Source organism: Rhipicephalus sanguineus, chromosome 1, assembly GCF_013339695.2.
Source record: "Rhipicephalus sanguineus isolate Rsan-2018 chromosome 1, BIME_Rsan_1.4, whole genome shotgun sequence".
In the NCBI taxonomy this organism is placed as follows: domain Eukaryota; kingdom Metazoa; phylum Arthropoda; class Arachnida; order Ixodida; family Ixodidae; genus Rhipicephalus; species Rhipicephalus sanguineus.
The window spans coordinates 214862546-214884477 of record NC_051176.1 but is presented as its reverse complement, the minus strand read 5'-3'; the positions used below and the strand labels follow the sequence as shown (position 1 = coordinate 214884477).

At 39.9% G+C, this 21932-nt stretch overlaps 1 protein-coding gene across 6 annotated transcripts in view; it reads right to left on the bottom strand.

Annotated features, from left to right (window-relative positions):
* The window catches only part of LOC119407328 (ubiquitin carboxyl-terminal hydrolase CYLD), a 98173-nt gene that overhangs the window by 3010 nt on the left and 73231 nt on the right, over nt 1-21932 (bottom strand). For all 6 annotated transcript variants that reach the window (XM_049419315.1, XM_037642087.2, XM_037642091.2 and 3 more), the window contains 5 exons: nt 20342-20405; nt 17156-17276; nt 13485-13593; nt 9857-9969; nt 4956-5157 (listed from right to left, as the gene is read on the bottom strand). In XM_049419315.1, the coding sequence (XP_049275272.1) occupies nt 4956-5157; nt 9857-9969; nt 13485-13593; nt 17156-17276; nt 20342-20405 (609 nt within the window). The remainder of the gene's footprint in view (nt 1-4955; nt 5158-9856; nt 9970-13484; nt 13594-17155; nt 17277-20341; nt 20406-21932) is intronic.

The following is a 21932-nucleotide window of genomic DNA, read 5'->3' as shown; positions in this document are numbered from 1 at the left end:
CATTCTGTCAACTTGACAGTATTCACTGAAGGAGTGAAAATTCTTAAATTCTTCTTTCTCCGGCTGTTTGTTTTGTATTATTTGGAAAGATGCAGGAAATGCGGTGAAACTACATTTTTAACGGATTGAATAAACTAGGCACCTAACAGGGATACGATACTGCTCTTACTGACCACCTTTTCATTACACGTCTATTTCCTTGAAAATGTGCAATCTTGATCAGAATATAGTTCTACTCCAACAATGCGGCTCGACTTCAAAAACTAGGGGGGTTCGAACGTTGCAATCTTTGAACTGTAACAAATATAAATATGGAATATGTTCCCATTCCTTAATAAGATGACTAGGCTTGTGCGAATATTCGAGCATTTCGAATATTCGAACGAATATTACTGTATTCAAATTCGCTTAAATTCAAATTTAAATTATTGGAAATCTCGAAGTATTCGAAATGAAAGAATAGGTGTATATTAGTCGCATGTAAGCCCCCTGTAAAGGTGGTTTCACTGCAGTGGAGGAGTGCTATACCGTGAATACACCTTTCCAGAAAAAATCCGCACTGCCGCGAAGCCCCACTTTAAGGTTATTAAGGGGGTACACTGCTCTTAAAATATTCTTATTTCTTGATCGATTGTGATGAAACTGTATAATTTTGTGTATATTTGTGTGCTGATTTAAAATATGCAATTATTTTTCTAGTATAATGAGTAGTTTTTAAAATACAAAATATTTCTGTGCCTCTTGGGGAGCAAGATTTTTTCTGAGCAGAGAGAGTTACAAAGTAAATCAGCACATGCAATAATCTGGAATCAGAACTGTGCGCAGTGCAACAAAAATTGATGTTCTAAATCCATTTGCACAAAAGTTATGGTATGTTAAACATTTACGAGTGTGTCAATTTCAAGCTGAGATTTCATTCGCGAATGTTCAACACACCGAAACTTTTGTTATAATGGGTTTAGAACATCCATTTTTGTTGTAGTACTGTACTCAGTTCTGATTCCCAGTTATTGTGATATGCTGATTTACTTTGTAACTCTCTCAGTTTAGAAAAAATCTTGCTCCCCAAAAGGCACACAAATATTTTGTATTTTAAAAACTACTTAATATACTAGAAAAATAATTGTATATTTGAAATCCGCACATAAATATACCCAAAATTATAAAGTTTCATCACAATCGATCAAGAAATAAACAATTTTGAAGTGCCACGTCCCCCCTTAAATGAACATATTACCCTCACACTGATTCATCATTTTTTAAATTTAAAAGCTTGTTATACCGGCTTATATGCTCTAAGTGTAGTAAACTTTAAAACGTAACATATTTTAGAGGTTATCACTTGCATTATAGCGAAAGTGAAATCCTGCTACTATTCAAAGTTGCTTCCACTTTCTTTGAACCAAAAAGAATGACATTTGCACATGCCTTGTTTCAATTAAAAAAAAGATAATGTGCAGGTTAGTTGGGTCATGACAACTATGCTCATTCTTCTTAATAATATGTGATACGTACTATTCAAATTCGATTCGAAATTATTTGACCAAATCCCTATTCGCTTCGAACTTAAAATATGCTATTTGCACAAGCCTAAAGATGACTATAAAGCTTATGGTAATATAGGAAAAAATAAGGCTTACATAATATTTCATACATGCATGCAGTGCTGTTCACAAGTGGACATCTGGTGACAAGGGGAGCTTGTAAGTGATTAACTACTCTGATTATCTCGTTAACCAAGACAATGATAGCAAGTCGTGGTCAATGATAGGCCAGAACTGCCAATACTATAGCACCAAATATTGTTTTAAAAGGATTCAAATAAGGTGCAACTGTTCAAATAATAAATTTCATTATCAAAACCCACAGAACAAGCTTGTATAACACTTCCAAAAAGTGAGGCATTCTCATTTAATGACAGCAAATTATTAGGCACAAGATATCTGCCCCATGCACTCGAGTAGTGGAGTCACTGAGCAAGAGCTGTGGCTCTCCTGCAGCAGAATCCTTCAGAACACTCCACACTTGCATTGATCTTTTCCTCAAGACTCCAATAACATTTTAACAAAAACAAATATTCAACAAAAATCTGAATAGCAAATCAAACACAAATCAAGCATAAAGAACTATTCAATTTGTATCCAAAAATTCATACACTTCAGAAAAGCCATTCTCTCCAGCTTTCTAAAATAAATTTTACAGAGCTTGATGGTTTCGATGCCAATAAACATTGCTAGAGGCTCGTTAAAAAAATATCAATGTTTCAACTGAGAGGCGAAGCGTTCATAGCAAATAGCAATGTAGTGTACAACTACACAAAGAAACAGAACAAGAAGGGAAATCTGGGCTAGTTGGTTATAGTTCATTTTCGATCAGCTTACAGCGCAAAAACGATGAGGACAGAGACCAAGAATGCAATGACACGAGCGCTGACTCTCAACTAAGGTTTATTGGAAGGAAGGGCACGAATAAATACATATAGAGGTCAACCAGCTATCAACCGTGCACGTGTGCGTGTGCATCAGAGTCATCCCGGTGATAACCAAATTACTCAGGGCACGTGGAACTCCTACGTGCTTCAAAAAACATACATAAACAAGACGCACTTACAAACAAATGTGTGACGCCATCTAATCCGGCGCCAGTGAAGACAAATTTCGATTAAGAAACTGCACTTCCTTTTCGCTGAGGGCAACCTCAGCGAAAAGAATCAGAACACGAGGGAGATTATGGAGGCCTTGTTCATTGCCAGGGAAGGTGAAAGGTGCATAAGTCATCCGTCGGTTGCCCTCAGCGAAAAGGAAGTGCAGTTTCTTAATCGAAATTTGTCTTCACTGGCGCCGGATTAGATGGCGTCACACATTTGTTTGTAAGTGCGTCTGGTTTATGTATGTTTTTTGAAGCACGTAGGGGTTCCACGTGCCCTGAGTAATTTGGTTATCACCGGGATGACTCTGATGCACACGCACACGTGCACGGTTGATAGCCGGTTGACCTCTGTATGTATTTATTCGGGCCCTTCCTTCCAATAAACCTTAGTTGAGAGTCAGCGCTCGTGTCGTCGCATTCTTGGTCTCTGTCCTCGTCGTTTTTGCACTGTAAGCTGATCGAAAATACACAAAGAAAGATTCACATATTTGTTGGCTGCATGCATACATAACAGTAAACATGTGCTTACTAATTAAATTAACAAGAATGAGGCCATATACACAAATGGAAACATGAACACATCGCAACTGATAACCGTAAACACTCGCTGCTATTACGCTGGTGCACTGAACAGTTCGGCGCAGACAGCAGTGAGTGAACGCATCATACTGCCTGTATCTGAGTCTCCAAAAATTAATGCGACCTTCAACACTACGTACATCTGGCAGCAAAAGCTTATAGGACATGGTCTTCCCTGCAAACATGAATTTCTGCTCAGTTAGTGCATGAAGCCTTTAATCCAGCCGTTAACGGAATAGTTCACAAGAACTACTAGAGAATCGAACATTTAATCTGAGGTAATGTTCCCAGGCATGGTGGGAATATAGCTTGCTTGAAAATTACGCGTCCTGCAAACTTTTGCTAGAAGCTGTACATGGGGAGACAGTGCACATGAAGCAACCAGCCATTTTGGCTCGCTCAGCCTGGCCAAGCTCAGCTACACATAGTAGGCCGAGTAGAAGGGAAAAAACAAGCTCCACCCCTTCTTCATGCATGCATGCAGGGAAACAGTATGCATAAAGTCACCATCCTTCTCAATGCGGCCTTGCATGCTTTGCCACCCCCACAGCATATTAGGCACTACATGTGATAGGACCTTATCGCACCTGGACTTCATATGGAATATCACCATAACGACGACACTGAATTTGTGCCTGGAGTGATAAAGTGATGATATCTACTGCGATAAAATTAAATTACTTCTCCATTGCGAGCTCATGGTATTTAGCATGAACTTCGACCTTCTGCCAGAACTTCGACAACTGCCAAAGAAATGGTTGTTAATAAAAGTCTCCATTTTGCACTCATCAGGCTTCAAGCAGTGGAACATCTACCTACTCAACACCATCTGCCATGACACCGTGACATTCAGCAACAAGGAAGTGAGCCTTTCATTCCAGTGGTTTCCCAGTCATAGGGGGGCATTGCTGGAAATAAGGAGGCTGTCTTGTGGCTATGGCAAATGCGTTCCCACCAAGCTCTTGAGTTGTTACCGCTGACAAATGCACGCAAGGTGATACTTTATGCCAAACATCCATTGGACTATATTGCTTAAGTGAGCTAACCAAAGCTCATCAGCAACAGAGGGTTCACATACCAGTGATGAGCCATTGTGCTATACCTGCGCAAAGGCCATATGTAGAATGGCAACCTCTAACAGCAACTATGCCTCACTAGAACCAGTGCTTGCCTCTATTGTTAAGCATGCAAAAGCCTACATCTGATGCTACTCTGCCCAGCCCACAACACTGCACATCTCAAGACTCCTGTCTACTTCCATGAACTTGGAGTTCACGACAGACTCTGAGACTGCATTGCTATTTCCCCAAAGCACCATGCGGTCCCATAAAGGCTCATGGCGGCCTGGTGGCGTAATTGAAGAATGGCCTGGCATGCACATAACACTGCATGGCTGAATGACAGAGCACAGCGCCACATTGTGAATTGCAGCTGCGCACATATTTGTTTATTTTGATTACTTATGGTCATGTATTTATAAGAATGTCCCCTTTATCACTTTTTCCCGTTTTCTTCACATTTATTTTATTGCAACTTTCCCCTCTCCCATCTTCTCAGCCTGTATTTTTCTCATGGTTCAAGTTCAATTGTCCACTGTGAAGTCAGATGTTCCACACACTCTTCATAACCACAAGCAGTAATACAGGCATCCTCTTTGTTCATCTGGGATGCCATACACCAGTCGCAAAATCAGCAAATAGAATTAGATAACTTGTAAACGCACTAACCCTCACGGTCAGCCATGCTGTCGAAAAAGCACCAGGTGTTCTTGCCCTCAGGACATTTCACAAAGCAGACATAATGGCTTGTTTCAATGCAGACAACTGCAAACAGGTCCATAAACTTTCTGAGAGGTGGTGCATCCTCTCCATAAGACTCGTCACTCAAGGCAGTCTGCTTATGGTCGATTCGGTCTTGATGTTGATGAACCTGTAAAAAGACGGGACAATACATTGACGGGTGCACTTTCTAAAGAAAAAAATCTTTAAACATATTTCTCGAATTTTTATGCTGTTTTGCCAGAACAGTGTCTTCTTAAGCAGCTATTCACCAATTTACTTTACTTAAGGGGTATGGTAGGGTAAACAGGTTGTCCTGGTTTCAGCTTTATATCTCAGGAACTGTACCTTATTTTGTTGTAAAATTTTCCGTGCTCAATAGGAGAGCTTGTGGCCTTCAGTATGTGCAATTTTGACCCTGTAGCTTTTCTTACTTGCTTCTAAATGAGTACCAAATTTCAGACTGGTGCACAAAATTAGATGACCTCTTCTCAAAAACGAAAAGCACTATCACCGTGAAATTTGGCACGCTTATTCAACATAATATTGGCATTAATCCCAACCTATAAAGATGGGCTCCTACATTTATCTCACCAAAAAAAAAAATATATTGTCCTCACTTGTCACATGCCATGGGGGACGCTTTCCTATTAATCTTTTTTTTTTCTGAATTATAACTTAAAGGGACACTAAAGGCAAATAGCAATTTAAGTCAGAGTGAAACGTCAATGTGTGAGAACGTCTAAAACGTCAATGGTATCAACAGCAGTGCTCTAGTAATCGGGAAATTAAGGTAAATGTAGGACACGATGTGCGCCACAAGTGGTACATTTTGGAAATGATCCCGATGTCATCAAAGAGTCCGGAGTACAATTAACCACTACTAATCAAACTAGTTGCAATAAAAAAAGAACCTTCCGTGCATCACAAGATGTAATAAAATGCTGCTTGTTCGTTTCTGTTTGATTCATGGAAAAAAGAACCTCTTGGCGCTACCATGGGGAACTGAGAGTGGTTCAAAAGTTCCGTTTTTCCCGAGCTGTGCGTCTCAGTGGTAGTTTCGGTATCGCATACTGCTGCGTGTGCTTGGCTCTCGCTATTTTCGCCCTGTCCATACTCTACTGCTGCTGCTGCTGGCCAAGCTAAGCTCTGTTACAGTGAACTATACAGTTTCGGAGTGGCTCGTGGCTGCGTATTGGCAAGGTTGATGGCCGCTGTTGCGCAAGGAACCGTAGCTTCGGTGGGCGTGCAGTAAAGGCGAGCAACACTGGGCACGGCAACTGCTACGTCAGAAGCAGTTGCCGTGCGCATTTCAAATCACCCGTTGAGGTGGGTGATTTGAAGTGCGCTAACGCTGTGCGGACCACTAAAACGTGATTTTCTTTCAAAATAAGCATTTCCTTGGCACGAAACAAGCACTACAAGGTTTCTGCAACGGTATTGCAACAATCAACGTCGACTAAATATTTGCCTTTAGTGTCCCTTTAAATAGTTTTTCATTTTAGGTTCGGACTATTTGGAAGGGATTTACATATAATCTTAGAAAACTTGAGCGCAATTGGTCAGATAGTTTTCCAGAAAAGGTACATCAAGTTTGGAAAATTTTCAAAAAACTGATCGTAAAAAAAGCACGATTTTATGTTTAAAAACACGCGCGGAACATGCTCACAATGTACAGCATTAATTACACTAAAAAAGCATTTTGGTGGGAAAATTGTGATCAAAAAGTATGAAAATGGTAGGAAGTGAATATATTCAACCGATCTAGCTATAGTTATAAAAAAAATGCATACATGCAGAAACAATGTTGGGAAAGAGCCCATGTATCCCTTAGGAGGCACGGTCTTTGACGCCATTTTTAAAGGGCTTGGAGCACTCCTACACGCTTGCCAATGCATGGTTTTGCTCCTCAGCGTGTGTATGAGTGTTCAGTAATGAAATAAAAAAATCGCTTTTTAGTCGATCTACCCTAACATACCCCCCTAAGTTACAATGTTATTATAAGATTGCATTATCACACAAATCTTTTCCCAAGTGAATTTCTCCAGGGATCTTTTTTGTGTGTATACATAAAGTTGCAAAAAAAAAAAAGCCATAATACTGCTTTGCTTAGCTTTCATCATACTTAACGTGTTGAAAGTTTCAGTTATTCCCCAGTGAGTTCAGTGCTTTATCTAATAAGTAATTATAGACTGCTTCCTTTTTTTTCGCATATACAAGCCAGCTACAGTTAGTTTTTTTTCACACTTTTAATGTATTGTCCTCATTTATCTTCATTTCTTAAGTTATTTGGTTTATCTGCCACTTGTTCACAATGGTTCAGTAGACATCCACATTTCACTGGTCAAAATCCGCAGACATACACAGCTAAGATGTAAACACAATTACAAGAGCACTAAATCAAATTTTAACATTCTACATATGATATAGTATATATATGTATACTGCTAATGCACCATTCAGCCAAAGTCCACGATCAATCTATACAGCATACAAGATGAGACTGCTGGCAACTGCACTAGCATGCACTACAAGCCATAAATCAATAACATGCATGTGACTGCTAGATACAGTCATATTTTGTTGACCAAGTTTTCATTACTCGAAACAGCATGAAAAAACAATGAGACAAGAGCAGACAACGCTTGGTCATGCCTGTTCTTCTTGTATCGACAGTTTTTTTTTTTTTTTTCGCACTATTTTTGGTAATGGTACAACAAACCAGCTGCCACTGTGATCAACAGCTTTATACAAGACATGCCTCAAGCACATATTAGCACAGTCTCTTGTGCATACAGCACCAGAATCTACAAGAATTAGAAACCTATGCTTCATGCATAGGTGTCTTTTTGTCCTTCTACATTATTGGTACTGTTAGCCAGCTAGTTGGCTAAGGCAACATTATGACATCAACCCACACCAAAGGTGCCCGCTGTTCTGGTAGCGCCTGTGCACATAAATATCAACAACACCTTGCTCACAATTGCCTTTTATTTTCATATCACTTAGAATACAGCAAGTACAAATGGGCATTTTTTACTCCCCATTTTTAGAGAAATGCATTTAAACAAAACCTACATAGCAGTGTGTTGGGAATTGGGATCCAAAATTTAAGAAGCAAATAAATGAGGTATAAATAGTAGACCTGTGCGAATAGCAAAATTATGGGTGCAAAGTGAATTCGAATATTAAAGTTTGAGTGCGAATCGAATCAAATATTTTTCTAATACTTTAAAGCGAAATTACAGAAAAAATGTTGGAGAGGATCCCTAAGCATATTCTTATGAGATAGCAACATGAAAATGTTTATTTGGGCTAGGTTGGTGAAGCACTGGAGGGGTGGTGTTCCTTAGTTCTCTTATCAAGAATGAGGCAATGCAGAGGCCGAACTGTATTTATTTACATGATTTGGCGCAACCAAAGTGGTGTCGCCAACACGTTACACGTGAAAGGAAGAGACGCTATTTCCTCAACCTCTCATCCTCCTTCAACTTCTGTGGAGGCCCAACTGATGTGGCGGACAAGGGCGCGCTCCCTTCGAGTCCGGAGTTCCTAATCAGCCCCGTAGACGACAATATGTGTAAGTACATCTGAAATTTCGAATGCTGAAAATCTTTGGCGTCCGATTTTTCAGACTTCCTGCCCAAATTTCAGGTCGGAAACGGCCTTAATTAATGCCCCCACCTCTGCCGCATCTCTCATCTCGTAGGTTCAAACTAGCGCATTTGTTAGTCGATCCATTTGTGGCAGTAGCAGAGTTTGATAGGCAGCTTTGCCGCAATGCCAGAGTGTGATGGGGTGAAGCATATCGAAAATCTGGAGGGGGTTACTGTTTTGGCGCAGTACAGCCGGTGCGGCGATGTCTTTACAGATAAGCACCGAAAATGCACGGATATGTGATAGCGGCAGGCGGCAAACGCGTCAGTACAGCTTAATCGCTGACAACCCTCATGATAAGCATCTTCAGCTAACTGCTCAGTAGTGCACGTGACCTAGCGTAGTGGTATGCGTCGCGCTGCCGTTCATGCTGCCTCTTTGTGCGAGACCGCTAAGTGCGCCGCAGAGACACGTTGCCTTCACGAACCTAAGCAGCTCACTATCACTGCGACCTTGTGTGGTCGGGGACGGAGTGGGCATCACGAACACTTTCATAACAAATGCGTGCATACGGTACAGCAAGCGCCCCGGCAGTGATGGCGTCAGCGTAGTTGCCGTCGTGCTGCACACTAGGAACAATAGGCTTCATGCGGCAGCAAATGCTGCGTACCGGCGGAGATTCGGTGATGCGTGTGCACATGCACACATCGGGGAAAGCTGGACGAGTCGTCCTCTCTTCCGCCACAGTCTTTCGTGTTCCGCGTCATCATTTCCAAACGCTCCATGCGACAGAGCCGTAACCTATTTCGCGCTTTGCTGGTATCAGCAGCGCTCATCACGAGACACTAATTTGCAAATGGCGGTTGGCACGTAGTCAAGCGGTGTTTGCGGCAGGTACCGAATGTATTCATGAGGGCCTAGGAACGCACCAAAATGCCTGATAAGTGCACCGTGAGGCATTAAAACTATTTTGGACGTGGCTGTGGCGATTTCACTGCTTGAGCACAAATTCACGTTTTCGGACTGCCCGATTTTTTGAACAAATTCGCAGTCCTAGGGAGTCCAAAAATTCGGATGTTGACTGTATTTATCTTCCGGAAGTTCAAATACTTCGAATAGTCAAATTCCGGTGCGAATCGAAAACACTATTCGAAAAATATTCGAAAGTTCGAATATTCGCACACACCCCTAATAAACTGGTAATTTTCTTTTGTGCCGCTTGAAGGGTGTAATGCGAACACAGGTGCACTTACTGTTTTGCTGCAGCTGTCACAGTAACTGGTGCATTCAAGGCCCACATCTGCTCGAAAGCATTCCCAACACTCTTGTGTAGCCTGTCTGCCACAGACGTAGCAAAACCTGGGTGCTGTGCAAGGGGACACATCACAGAGTCAAGAAGATTGTTACTAAAGATTATCAAATAACTGTCACAAAGAACATCCGGGCATCGCTTCTCAGCATGATCCTACCTAATCAAAACTGCTTACATCATCCAGGTCTCTAATAGTAAAAATTGTAACATTTATGGTAAGAGATATAAGAGAGTAGTGGTTGGTTCAAATGACAAGATGAAAAATGACAAGGTTTATTTCTGAGAAGGCACAGTCCAGAGGAAAGAGAAAAACTAAACAATTACAAAAACAACAAAAGCACCAGACAGGCAGTACTGCTCAGCCTGTTATTAACTGCATGAAGCTTGGAATAGTTTCCACTTGAGAATGTACATAGGTAATTTTGTTGTGTATGAAGCTGATATGCATTTCCACACTAGCAAATGATGCCACCTACATAGCTTATGCCAGCATTTTCTTCCTTCTGGCCATAGATAAACACATCTTTTATAATTGTGCATAATGGTGTATGATGTATCACCTGTACATTCACTTGGATGTTTGCAGTGTTCTTTTTAACTATTATGGTAACTGTAAAGTAAAACTGTTCCCTCTGACAAAAGGAATGACTTATACTAACCAAAACGTGCCTAACCACTCATATTTCTGACAGCTAAGTTTTGGGTAATCTACCAAACTTTGACCATTTTGTAAAGATAGGCAGGATACCAGGGGCAGTGGTGTCCACATATTACAGTGAAAAAAAAAAAAAGAAAAAGCAGCTGATATGCCACACAATTAATAAATTCATATGGCTATCAATCTTAAAATTGTATGGCTTATCTGTTGTGCTAAACCGCAGCTGCTACTACTCAGTGTCTGTTGCTGTCCTTCCAACAGTAATCCAGATTTGCCTTGTGACCTTTGCCACACCTTGAACTAATGAACTAAAAAGTGCCCGAATGTGTGTATGTTGATTTTTGGCGACTTCAACAGGCCACGTTTACTAATCCAACTGCTTTTCTATAGGTGCAAAGTTATGCAAAAATTTTGAAGTACTTATACCTTGGCCCTAACTTTTTACAGATACACAAGCAAGACAACATCTGTAACCTTTAAAACTGCGAGCACCCTATACCTCACACAAATAAGCCATCCCATAAGCGTGTCACATTAGCTACCTGTTCAAAACAAGCAACCATACTCTAATTCACGCTGTTTTCTCTTTCTCCCCTGCTGTACATTACCCAGACAAGAAAATCATCTCTCTATACAAAAAAGGAAATTATGCTACAATAAATGGTTGATTGAATGTATTCTATCACACAGTTGAATCAGGCTTTGAAAACTGCTCCGTAAAAGAAAACTGGTTGCTTCACCAATAAGGTGAACAATCTTGTAGTACAGTTTACTTGGACAATTTAACTTCACCCTAACTGCAGTCACCCATGGTTCACAACACACTTCAAAAAAACTGGACAACAAAAGGAACACATTTTCTGTTCTGCTAAATGGAAGTCAAGAACGGGTTCCTATAGTCTGTTACAATCAAAGAATAAATAAAATCAACCCAGAGTAAACCAATGCTATAAAAATGTCTAATAACGGTTCAACATTATCTGACCACGAATGTGCCAATATGTTGCAACCTGCTGTCATGCATAACCCAAAGTGAGCCTTGCAGGTGGCTGATGTGACATCTGCTAATAAAACTTTAGGATTTCTAAAACATAACCTTCATAATGTCCTTCAGCAAGTAAAACTGCTAGCACATAAGGCACTTGTTAGCCTAAAATATGAATATATATCTCCCATTTGGAAACTTTACTTCATCAAGCACTAGAATCCACGAAGAAATATGACATAATGCCCGTTCGCTCATAATTAAAAGAAGAATCAAGTTTTGAAACTCAATTTCATTGCTGTAGTTCCATGAGCTAATCATTATTTCACAAATTTTACACCAGCTCACTCCACCAAATGCCTTTCATTTTGTCAAATTCATACATGTTGCTACACACAGGCCAATATAATTACATGATGCTCACCCACCTATATGAACTATCACTCTCTTTTCGTAACCTTTTCCTCTCACAACCGCAAACCAGAGTAGCCTTCCCTACCACATTGCTGATAGCAATAATTCATCTGCCTTCATGGATGGCCAAACAGCACTTTGTAACTGACAGTGTGGATGACTTGTTCAAGTTTTATATTGTTTTGTTCTCATCCCATATGTAGTACCTTGTAGGGGGTCTTTGAACAAATGCAAAGAAAGTGATAGTTCTATAATTCTAACTACTCAAGGCCAAGAAAAACTTCCTTTGCTTGACAGTATTACTCAACCAATTGTGTGTAAACCCTTTTTTTTTTTTGCCTTCTGGCTGCATAACTAAGCGGCTTTTTCTATCTACTTTGGTCCTTGGGTGCACCATAGAGCCTATGGCTCATGCAAGATTTAGGCATCGCCATTCAATTTGACAAGTGCTACATATGGTTGTTCATTTGGCTGATGCCATGTTTTGTCTTAGTTCAACAGGGAGAAGTTTGCCCAAAAGCAAAACAGTTTGTCTTAAATTTTTAATGCCATATCTCCTTGGAATATGTCATCATATGACAACCTTCACAACATTCACATTAGACTTTATTTTGACTCATTGTAAAAATTGACATAGAATACAAAAGCAACATCTGTCCTAATGGCAAAAGCACTCTTCATGTCTCCTGCAATTAACACACACGCTTGTCCCTAGCCTAGCACAAGAATCTGTGCTCTTTCTCTTTATATCTTTTTGTAGTCTTTCTAAAGGTTGATGCTTTTGCATATTAAAAGAAGTGCCACTGACAGTCAACTTTACTTTAATATCACTGCCAGACTTCATTATTGAGAACCTAAATTACTTCTCTTAGCCCTCCATGCCAAGGATACTCAAGTATGACATAGTAATACAATTTTTTTTTTACCTTTACACATATTGCATACAGAAAGAGAGATGAACTATGCAACCTAAGCAAGACTACAAGTACACATCCTGTATTAAGTCAACAGGTAATGAAGCCACGGAAAGCAGAGGGGGCAATATTTTTCAATTTTAAATAAGGGTAAAAATTATGCCATAAATGGAAATAAATTAAAAGTTGACAAACGAACAATTCACCACCGGTGGGGACTGCCTCACAAGTTGCACGTTCGGTGCCCACCGCCAGCGCGTTCTTTTTTCCACTTTAATTCTTCTCCTTTTATGACATAGTTACTACCTTTATTTAAAAATGACAAATATTACCCCTTATGCTTTCCTTGGCTTCATTACCTGTTGATTTCATTAGGTTGTATGTGTCCAACTGAGAGACAGGTCTCTTGACCCATTCCCATTCTTTTTTTTCGCTGCCCTGTAGTGGAGTTTCAAAAGTGGAGGCGACTATCTGCTCTGGAAATATTTCAGTTTCTTATCTAAGCCCACAGCACAAATATAAGGATACACTCCCATTCAACTTTAACACTATATAAAACATTACTGCACAAAACTCTCATGCATTTACATGCACTTACAATTTTCCAAGGCATCTGTAATGTCCAACTTCAGGCTCGGAACAATGTGGTCATACAGCTTAAACTGCTTTCCACAGCGAGGCATCTGAATGATCAGTGCTCTTGGAATCTGCAGCAAATATATGAATTGAGTTGATATTAAAAAGTTTCCAAAAACCGTTAAATCATAATTTACTAGGACTAAAGTCTTCAAGCAGGAAGCCTTGCAGATCACCTCAAGGCAGTGCTGGATTAAGAAATTCTGTGACCTGGGGCTAAGTGCGCTTTCGGGTCCTAATGATTACGATTTTGAAGATGATTGCACTGTCTGGTTTATAACCTTGAATTTTTTTGAAGCACACATATTACACTCACTGAGCACTGACATAATATATATATTATTCGTGGGTTCAGGCAACTAATTTCTTGACTTGCTTTCTAATTGACTAAACAGTTACTAACTGATGTGCACAATGGTATGTTCTAATTATCAATCCAGCACAAATTTACAATTAACCGAAGAGCTGCATCACCACACCACACAGGCTTTCACTTTCAATGCCAAGCAAACAGGCAGCAACTATATTGTAATGCAATCATGGAATTTTGCACTCTGGAAAGTTGAGCGAGTTGGTTTTGACTCATGATGTAAAAAAGTGCAAAAAAGATTATGACACAGAATAGAAATCACAGCACAACACACTACTGTCCGGCGATTTCTATTCTGTGTTGTCTTATTCACACCTTGTGACCATCTGGATTTTTTTAACGTGCACTTAAATGAAAGTACACAGATGTTCTTGCATTTTTCCTCCATCGAAATGCAGCCGCCACGGACAGCAACCAAGCCTGCATTCTCAAGCTTAGCAATGCGACACCTTGCCTGTAAAGCTACCATGCTGGGTCAGCAACTATTTTTCAAATGGTCAAATAGGCCTGCGGTCCCTTTAGCCGCTACCTTAATCCAGCACTGCCTGAGGGCTACCACATCATCACTTTTTGGTACCTCTTTGACCATTTAAATAATTATGCAGCTTTCTTCAGTGTCTTCTCCCCAATTCCAACAACTATTTCTTACAAAAAGAAGTACAGGCAGCAAAAGCTACTCTTGCATTTTCAGTTGCGTTTGCCCTAAAATTTTGCAAAAATTAATTTTTTTTTTCTTTGAAATTGGGGAAGTGTAGCATTTTACGCATATTTTTCATATTTGCACTTTTCTTAGAAAGTCCTTTTTGTGGCTCTAAAACAGTTTTTCCGCAAGCAAGTAGTGAGAGAATACGACCCTCCGACCACGATCCCCCAAATGTGCACCATACTTACTGTTAATTTTTCTAAAAAAACAATTTCAGGTATGAACACCAAAACGCTTGTCTGGAATTAGCTATACATAAGAAATTGTTGGGAAACTATTGCATAGCTGATTTTTCAGCCAAGGCAATCCTAAGACGGTGAGCGCTTTTTCTTTCTTTTTTTTTTGCATTTGCGCTTCAAAGCGAGACTGTTAGAAGAATTTTAGTTCCTAGGTGTATTGCACCTTGTTTCTGATGCCGCGCCTGTTGCAGCCGAGGACAAAGAAGGTCTTCAGCAAGCGCAAATATCGTGGCAAACAATACGGTTCTCTTGCTAATGCAAATGAATGCTGGTGACTTGTGGAGGTGCCGAATGCTGAAGCAGCAAGCTCTTCAATGTCGGTGCTTTGAGTCTCTTCAGCGCCTTTCAAGGAGAAGAATTTGAGCAGGCTGCAACAGGTATTCTCTGATGGACATGGATATTTTTTGTGATGTAATTAGACAGAATTGTGCGTGCAAACTGTGCAGTGAAAGTGTTGAGCTTATCGAAATTGTGTCGCAGAAAGTTTGTTGTCTTTGTTTGAGCTTCACAGTCTCGGGATTGCGACATTGAATGCTGTTCTTTTGTTTAATAACGGTGGTACTGCACGTGCCAGCATTTAGAAATCATTTGGATTGAAGCCTGGCCAACACACAATCAATTTTCTGGAAGAAGTCGACCACAATCGACAATACTTTGTGGACACAGCTGCACGACAGCTCACAAAAGAAGCAAGGCAAGCAAGGCAACAGGCTGGAAAGCGAGAAAAATTACTTCAACAATGATTACCAAGCTGGTGGCTACTAAATAGATTGGTTGAACGATGTTAGTGGCAAAAAATGTTCGCTTTTCAGCTGTTTTCCTACTTTAAACTCAATCATCTCAAAACCATGTTTTCTATTACTTGGGTACCATTATTTCCTATGTATTCTAAGATAACCAGTTGAATCTTTTTCGTTGTCATCTACACAATTGTAGACAACTGCTGTGGTAGAATTCAAGATATGCACTTCCCGGTCTTTCTTTCACAAGTTTTCATACATGCAAATTAAGTCAAAATTTAAGTCCTAGTGGAAACAATTTCACGAAAATAGTACTTTAATTCAAATTTTGATGAGTCTGCTACAGTTAAAAGAGCACAAAATTTGGAAGAAAACTGTGTATACATTATGTGGATGCCTTTTTTTTTTAGTTACTGAGAAAACGGTTCTTTAACTTGGTCAAAAATGCATGGGAGGTATAGAGCTTAGCCTGTGCCCTTAAAAAGCCCCTGACCCACCCAGAGGTCAAAATTTAGTTGCGGTGCTATAGTTGTGCAAGAGTCTACAACGAACATGAAGCCGTAAGAATTTCTTGAAACGGTGCCGTAATAACGGAGTTACATGCGTTTGATGATACAAAACATGCTCCCTCTCGTTTTGCTCTCTCCTTTGCTCGTTGGCTCGTCTCTCCTCCCGACTTAGCGTTCCTCATCACTGTACGAGGAGGAAAAGAAGCAAGCGCGTGTACCTGCGAGCGGACAAACAGGTGCTGTAGATGACGAGCAGACGACATGTTGGCGTCATGGCAAACGTTGAGGGGATGAGGAATGCCAAAAGGCATGAAGAGGAGGAGGGATTATTTCTTGGAATTTGTGGGGCACCCGCAGCTAGTAGCGCTGCCGCGTTTGGCATTGTTGATCGTGACGGCATTCTGAACTCGATGCGCGCATTTACTTGCAATGTTAAAAAATTGCCGCATTAAGTGTCAGAGCTTATTTCTGAGACAGGCATTTGATTATACCAGGCATCCCACATAATTTGTGCCGCAATTAAAAATATGTAAGTTCCACATAGACGGACAGAACTAAGATGTATTGCTTGCCGTCGCTTGGAGAAAGTCAGAAAAATGTTTTTGTACTTCACCTAATTATGCAATTAGCAAATATTATTAATAAGTCAACATCTCAAACATTATTTTTACATCTGTCAATGGAAAAATTGTAGGCCGTCATGAAAAACTCCCAATCCAGCTTTCTGGTACTTTATATGTGTCACGCAAATTTCTTCACCAAGCATGCAAGGAAGATTGCAATACATGGAAAATGTGTCAGTCGCTAGTCTCACTGGCATGTTAGTTTAGCTTGTCTGCAGCTTAGATCAGCCAGTCATGTTCTGAACAAATTTTGCGTTAATTGGCAAGAAAGAAATAAAAGCTAAAAACAATACTGTTGGAGGAAGCAAATAAAGTTTTATGCAGTATTATGAAGATACATGTAAAAATGTAATTCACCTAAAAAATGTAATTGAAATGGCAGATGAAAAACTAATAGCATTTTACAAACACGTTAGATAAAAAAAGCAGAAGATTTGAGAAGGGCTGACCTTCTTGAGCTTTAGCTTGCATTCATGAATGGACTGGTGGAAAAGCTGCTGCACAGTAGGAATTTTCAGTAGGTCATTTTTAGCAACAAACAGTTGATAAAGGTGTGTCTCTTGTTGTGAGCTGAAAGGTAAACATAAAGAAGAAAGCGGTCTTCGAAAACAAGATACTGCCTAAAAAAAAAGACTCCTTTGCAAGAGCACCACTCACATAAAACACACAGACAATACACACAACAGAAGAAATTGAAGCTCTCACATCCACCCCCTCTCATGTTTGAATCACAATGAAAAGAACTCATGAAAATTAAGTACATAACTCAGTCGAAGTGGTTAGGAAAAGCAACACAAGTGAAATCCTTGGATGTAACCAATTTAAAAAAGCTGCACATGACATCCATTGCATTGAATTTGACAGTTATATAGCTAACATGCACACACACACTTGACTACTTTACCACTTGCCAAACACTCAAAGTTGGCATTTCCCTGATAATATATATGCTGGTAAGCTAAGAGATTAAGAAACTGTATCCTTTTCTTTTTACCTTAAAAAAATGTATGGTCATAACAACAATGCCTTACTCACAAACCCTATGACCATTGCATTCAGGCCTAAAAGGCTTTGCATACAATATGTCTGGGTGCACTCGTTACTTTCCCAAGCTATATGAAAATAGGCACATTAAGAGGCTATGAAACCCTTCAGTGCTCCAATAGTGTTCGTGTTTGCCTATGACTCATGACTGTCAAGACGAGACTATGACAAGAAAATATAAAGTCAATGCACATATGTTTAAGTGGCACAAGCATGCCATTTGCATTCAAATCTCCAAGCCACCACCACATAGACGTGAGCCACACAAATTTTAAACTTTCATATAAAGCGCTGGACCATAAAAACCAGCTGCCATATTCACACGTCAGTGCTGTCTGCTAACAACAGAAACTAAAGAAAAACAATGCTATTTTTCTCTCTACTACCCCTGACACAAAAGCTCAGCAGTATACAAGTTAGTGTTCGTTAGTACCACAATTTTCCACAGTGCAAAACAACAGAATGGTGAGAAAACAGAGGACGAGACCATACAAGCCCTCGTGTGTGTTTCCTGACTTAATGAGAACCAGTAGATAATAATGAAGCCAAGGAAAGTATAGGGGACGTTAACTGTACTGTTTTAAGTGCATCGTAGCAATTGTGATATAGATGCGAATAAAGTAAAGTGGACGAAAAGACAACTTGCAGCCGGCAGGGACCGAACCTGCATCCTTTGGATTACGTGCCCGATGCTCTTACCAATGGAGCTACGGCAGCGGTCGTCCCCTCGTCCACTTTGTGGGGCATTTATGTGCATGCAAACCCTGGGAGTGTTATTCAGCACCGCTCGTAGCCATGATGGCGAGTATGGAACACCTTTCTTTTGCCAGTTGGCGTCACGTAGCACGTGATCTTTTAACGTGCGGACAGCTGACCAATAAGCCCTCGCATACTACCTAAAGGCATCAGGTCTGCGGGAACGAGATCCTCGCTATGAATGAATAAAGGAAGAGAATTTTGAGGGCTTGTTCATTAGAATATGGCAGCTGGTTTTACAATTAATGTCCCCTATACTTTTCTTGGCTTCATTATCTGCTGGTTTTCATTAACGTTGTGTCAAACAAAGAAACGAGCCCTATAAATTCATTTCCTGACTTGTGTCATTTTGCATGACAGAAAATTATTCCCCTTGTAAGAGTATCATGGATAATACGCAAGAAAGCAGCTCTCAGCACCCCCCCCTCCCCATGTGTGTGTTCTGCAAGACAGAAAATTACTGACATCGTCTATGTGTGTGCATGTGTGTGTGTGTGAAGTTAGGCATAATACCTCTGAAGAAACAGATAATGTTCTTGGTTAACCAGCCACAATTAAATTAGTGGAGTTTCTCTTGTAGTTAATCCAGCAACAGAATACCTACACAAGATGTACCCCAATAGGATCACTGCACAATTTAACGGGTACTCTGATGCCAACAGGAGCATAGGTTTGTGGCTATTATGTACCGAAATATGCAGTGCATGAGGTTTATGAAGTTCTGTATCCATTATGGTGACATATCACGTCACCGTCAAATCTTACCGTTTCTGTTCAGAAGTTGTGGTCTGGTGTACTGCAAATTACTGACACAGAAAATAGAAAGTTCGCTTAACAAGACATGTTGTGGGGCTAGTTGGTGATGCATATTTTTCTTTTTGAAAAAAATGTTTAAAAAAATGTTAGATATGCTAAACTTCTAACACAAGCACAAGTCTCATCATGTCTTTCTGTGTGCTCGTGTCCAAAGTTCAGCACTGGATATCTTTCAAAAAGAAAATGTAAAGCTTATAAAGAGCATACAGAAATGTATTCCCCTATTTTAATCGAGAAAGTATGCAAGCCTAGGTGCATCACTTCAATTTGAAAGATCTCTGTCAAAATGTGTACATCTTTAACATTTAGAATTGCACTATGTACAGATAATTAATTAAAGGCAAATGAAATTAGACGAACAGCTCCATCTTGCAATATTTGCAGCATGGACACTTCCATGTGGTCAAGAAAGAAAAAATACACATTTCCTTACATCATGCAAAGAATAGCGAACATATAAAAAATGCTAACAGCTTGATTTACGATTTGTAAGGATCAAAGGGTATGTTCATACACAAACACATGCAGAAAAATACTGCAGAAGCACATGAAAAAGTCAAAATTGCCTGTCCTTTTTTTTTCCAGTAAAATAAGAAATAAATTAAGATGCACAATAGTGCAAATCACTGGAACATTGAAGTTTACTGATATTTATTTTTACAAGGGCCAGGAAAGGCCAAGAACTTTGTTATTGCTGTACTGCTCCATGTGAAAAATATATTTAGTTGTTAACAGACACCTGCAATAACAAAACACACTAATTTGATTTGCATTGTGGAGAGAAGCAAGCCCTTCAGTTCTCAGCAAAGATAACTGCAGTTATCAACTAGGTTTGTCATTATGTTTCATATGGTTTAATGTGCAAATCGGTTGTGCTTCAGCATAAATTAGAACCCCCAATAGCATGTTACATTTTAAAGTTCCTAAGTTAAGAAAACTAAAGGCACACAAAGCACACAAAAAGTGCAAAATAATTTAATATCAACATCAAGCAATCGAATCCTCCCCTAAATACTCACCTTAGCTTTAAGAATGGCTGCACATTTAATGCTTGGAACAATGAATTTAAAAACTCTTCAGGATCTGTAAGAAGAAATAGTTCATGTTCACCTTTCTTCTGCAATAGAAAAAGCAAGATATAGATTGTCCATTGAAACCACAAGGCTGGAAGCAACCTGTGGCACCATCCGTAAGACACCAATTTTCTTTGAGATTAAAAGTAGAATTTCATGTCACTAACACTAGAGTATGTTACCTAGCACTGTCTTTGACAAGCAACACCTGTTGATGCCACACACTGTACAAGAGCTGTCCAGACATGTCTTTTCAAGAAAGAAGGATGACCTTAACGGCGGAATGGTGGAAAAGTCAGCCTGAATGAAGTACCTCTGTCTTGATACTTCTATCACACATGAGGCTCTCTCCTCTGACAACTGACACTTCAGTCAGCTGCACCATGATGACATTAACCAAGTGCAAGCATTTAAAGTAGCCAGAGCATGCGTCAAAATGCTGCAATTTACAGCTACCACATGATGACAGCCTCCTGGGTCACGACATGATTCAGTATAGAGATACTATAGACTCTGGAAACGAAACTGAAGCTGGCTATAAAGAAGCTGTTATATTAAATTATGCAGGGTGTTCTAAGAATTAATGGTATTTTTTTGTTTTTAATTGTTTTGAGATTTGAGGCCTTTCTACAATGCTGAAAATAAATAGTAAAAAAAACATGTCATTACCCTTTAAGCCAGAAAGATTAATGAAAATATTACCAATAAAGAAAGAGTATTAATGCAAGCACCACAGAGCAAGCATGGTTCCTTCACTCTACTAAAAAAATTTGTGCCCCAAACTCCTTTCAATAAGGTTTCATGAATGTCCATCAAATACGCCATCATTTTGTGTTCATAAATAAATCATGACATACATACTACATGCAAAGTTAATTCATCAATGTGCCATAGCTACAGCCTTAAGCATAAGTGTCTATGATGTGCAACAGCTGGAAGTTCATACCACAAATGCTGAATGTTGCAAGGATTTCCCCAATTGTTTGCCCCAAGGGACAGACAACCAATTTTTACGGCACCTGTTTTCTTTAGTGCAACAGAAAGCTTACCAATTAGAGAGTCTAATCATAAAGTGGTAATGCTAGAAAACTCCATGAAACATTTTTTTATCTGGGTTTTTCTATGTGCAGCGCCGAGTAAGTCATACACTCAACACACACTGTGAACAGTGATAGGTGAGCTTGAAACTGGTTCGTGTTTGTGCCTGCAGTTCACTGCGCATGTGTGCACTTCGTGCGAATGCGCCGCGGCTCAACATGTTCCACTAGTTGCCGTAAAGGCAGTGTCGCTTGTCAGCGTCAACTCCTTTTACTTTGCAAGAAGCATGGAATAAAGCAGAGAAGCCTAATAACACTATACAGACTGTAATACTAAGCATGATTTGTGCTGCACCTAAACAACAGCAGACTATGTATAGCAATCCAAACGACTCATTCGTGTAGTGGGTGTGTCCAGATAAGATCGAACACGAGGTTTCGGTCACCATTCCCGATTTTGATGAAATTTGCTGTAGTTCTAGGCATTACACCCAGAACAA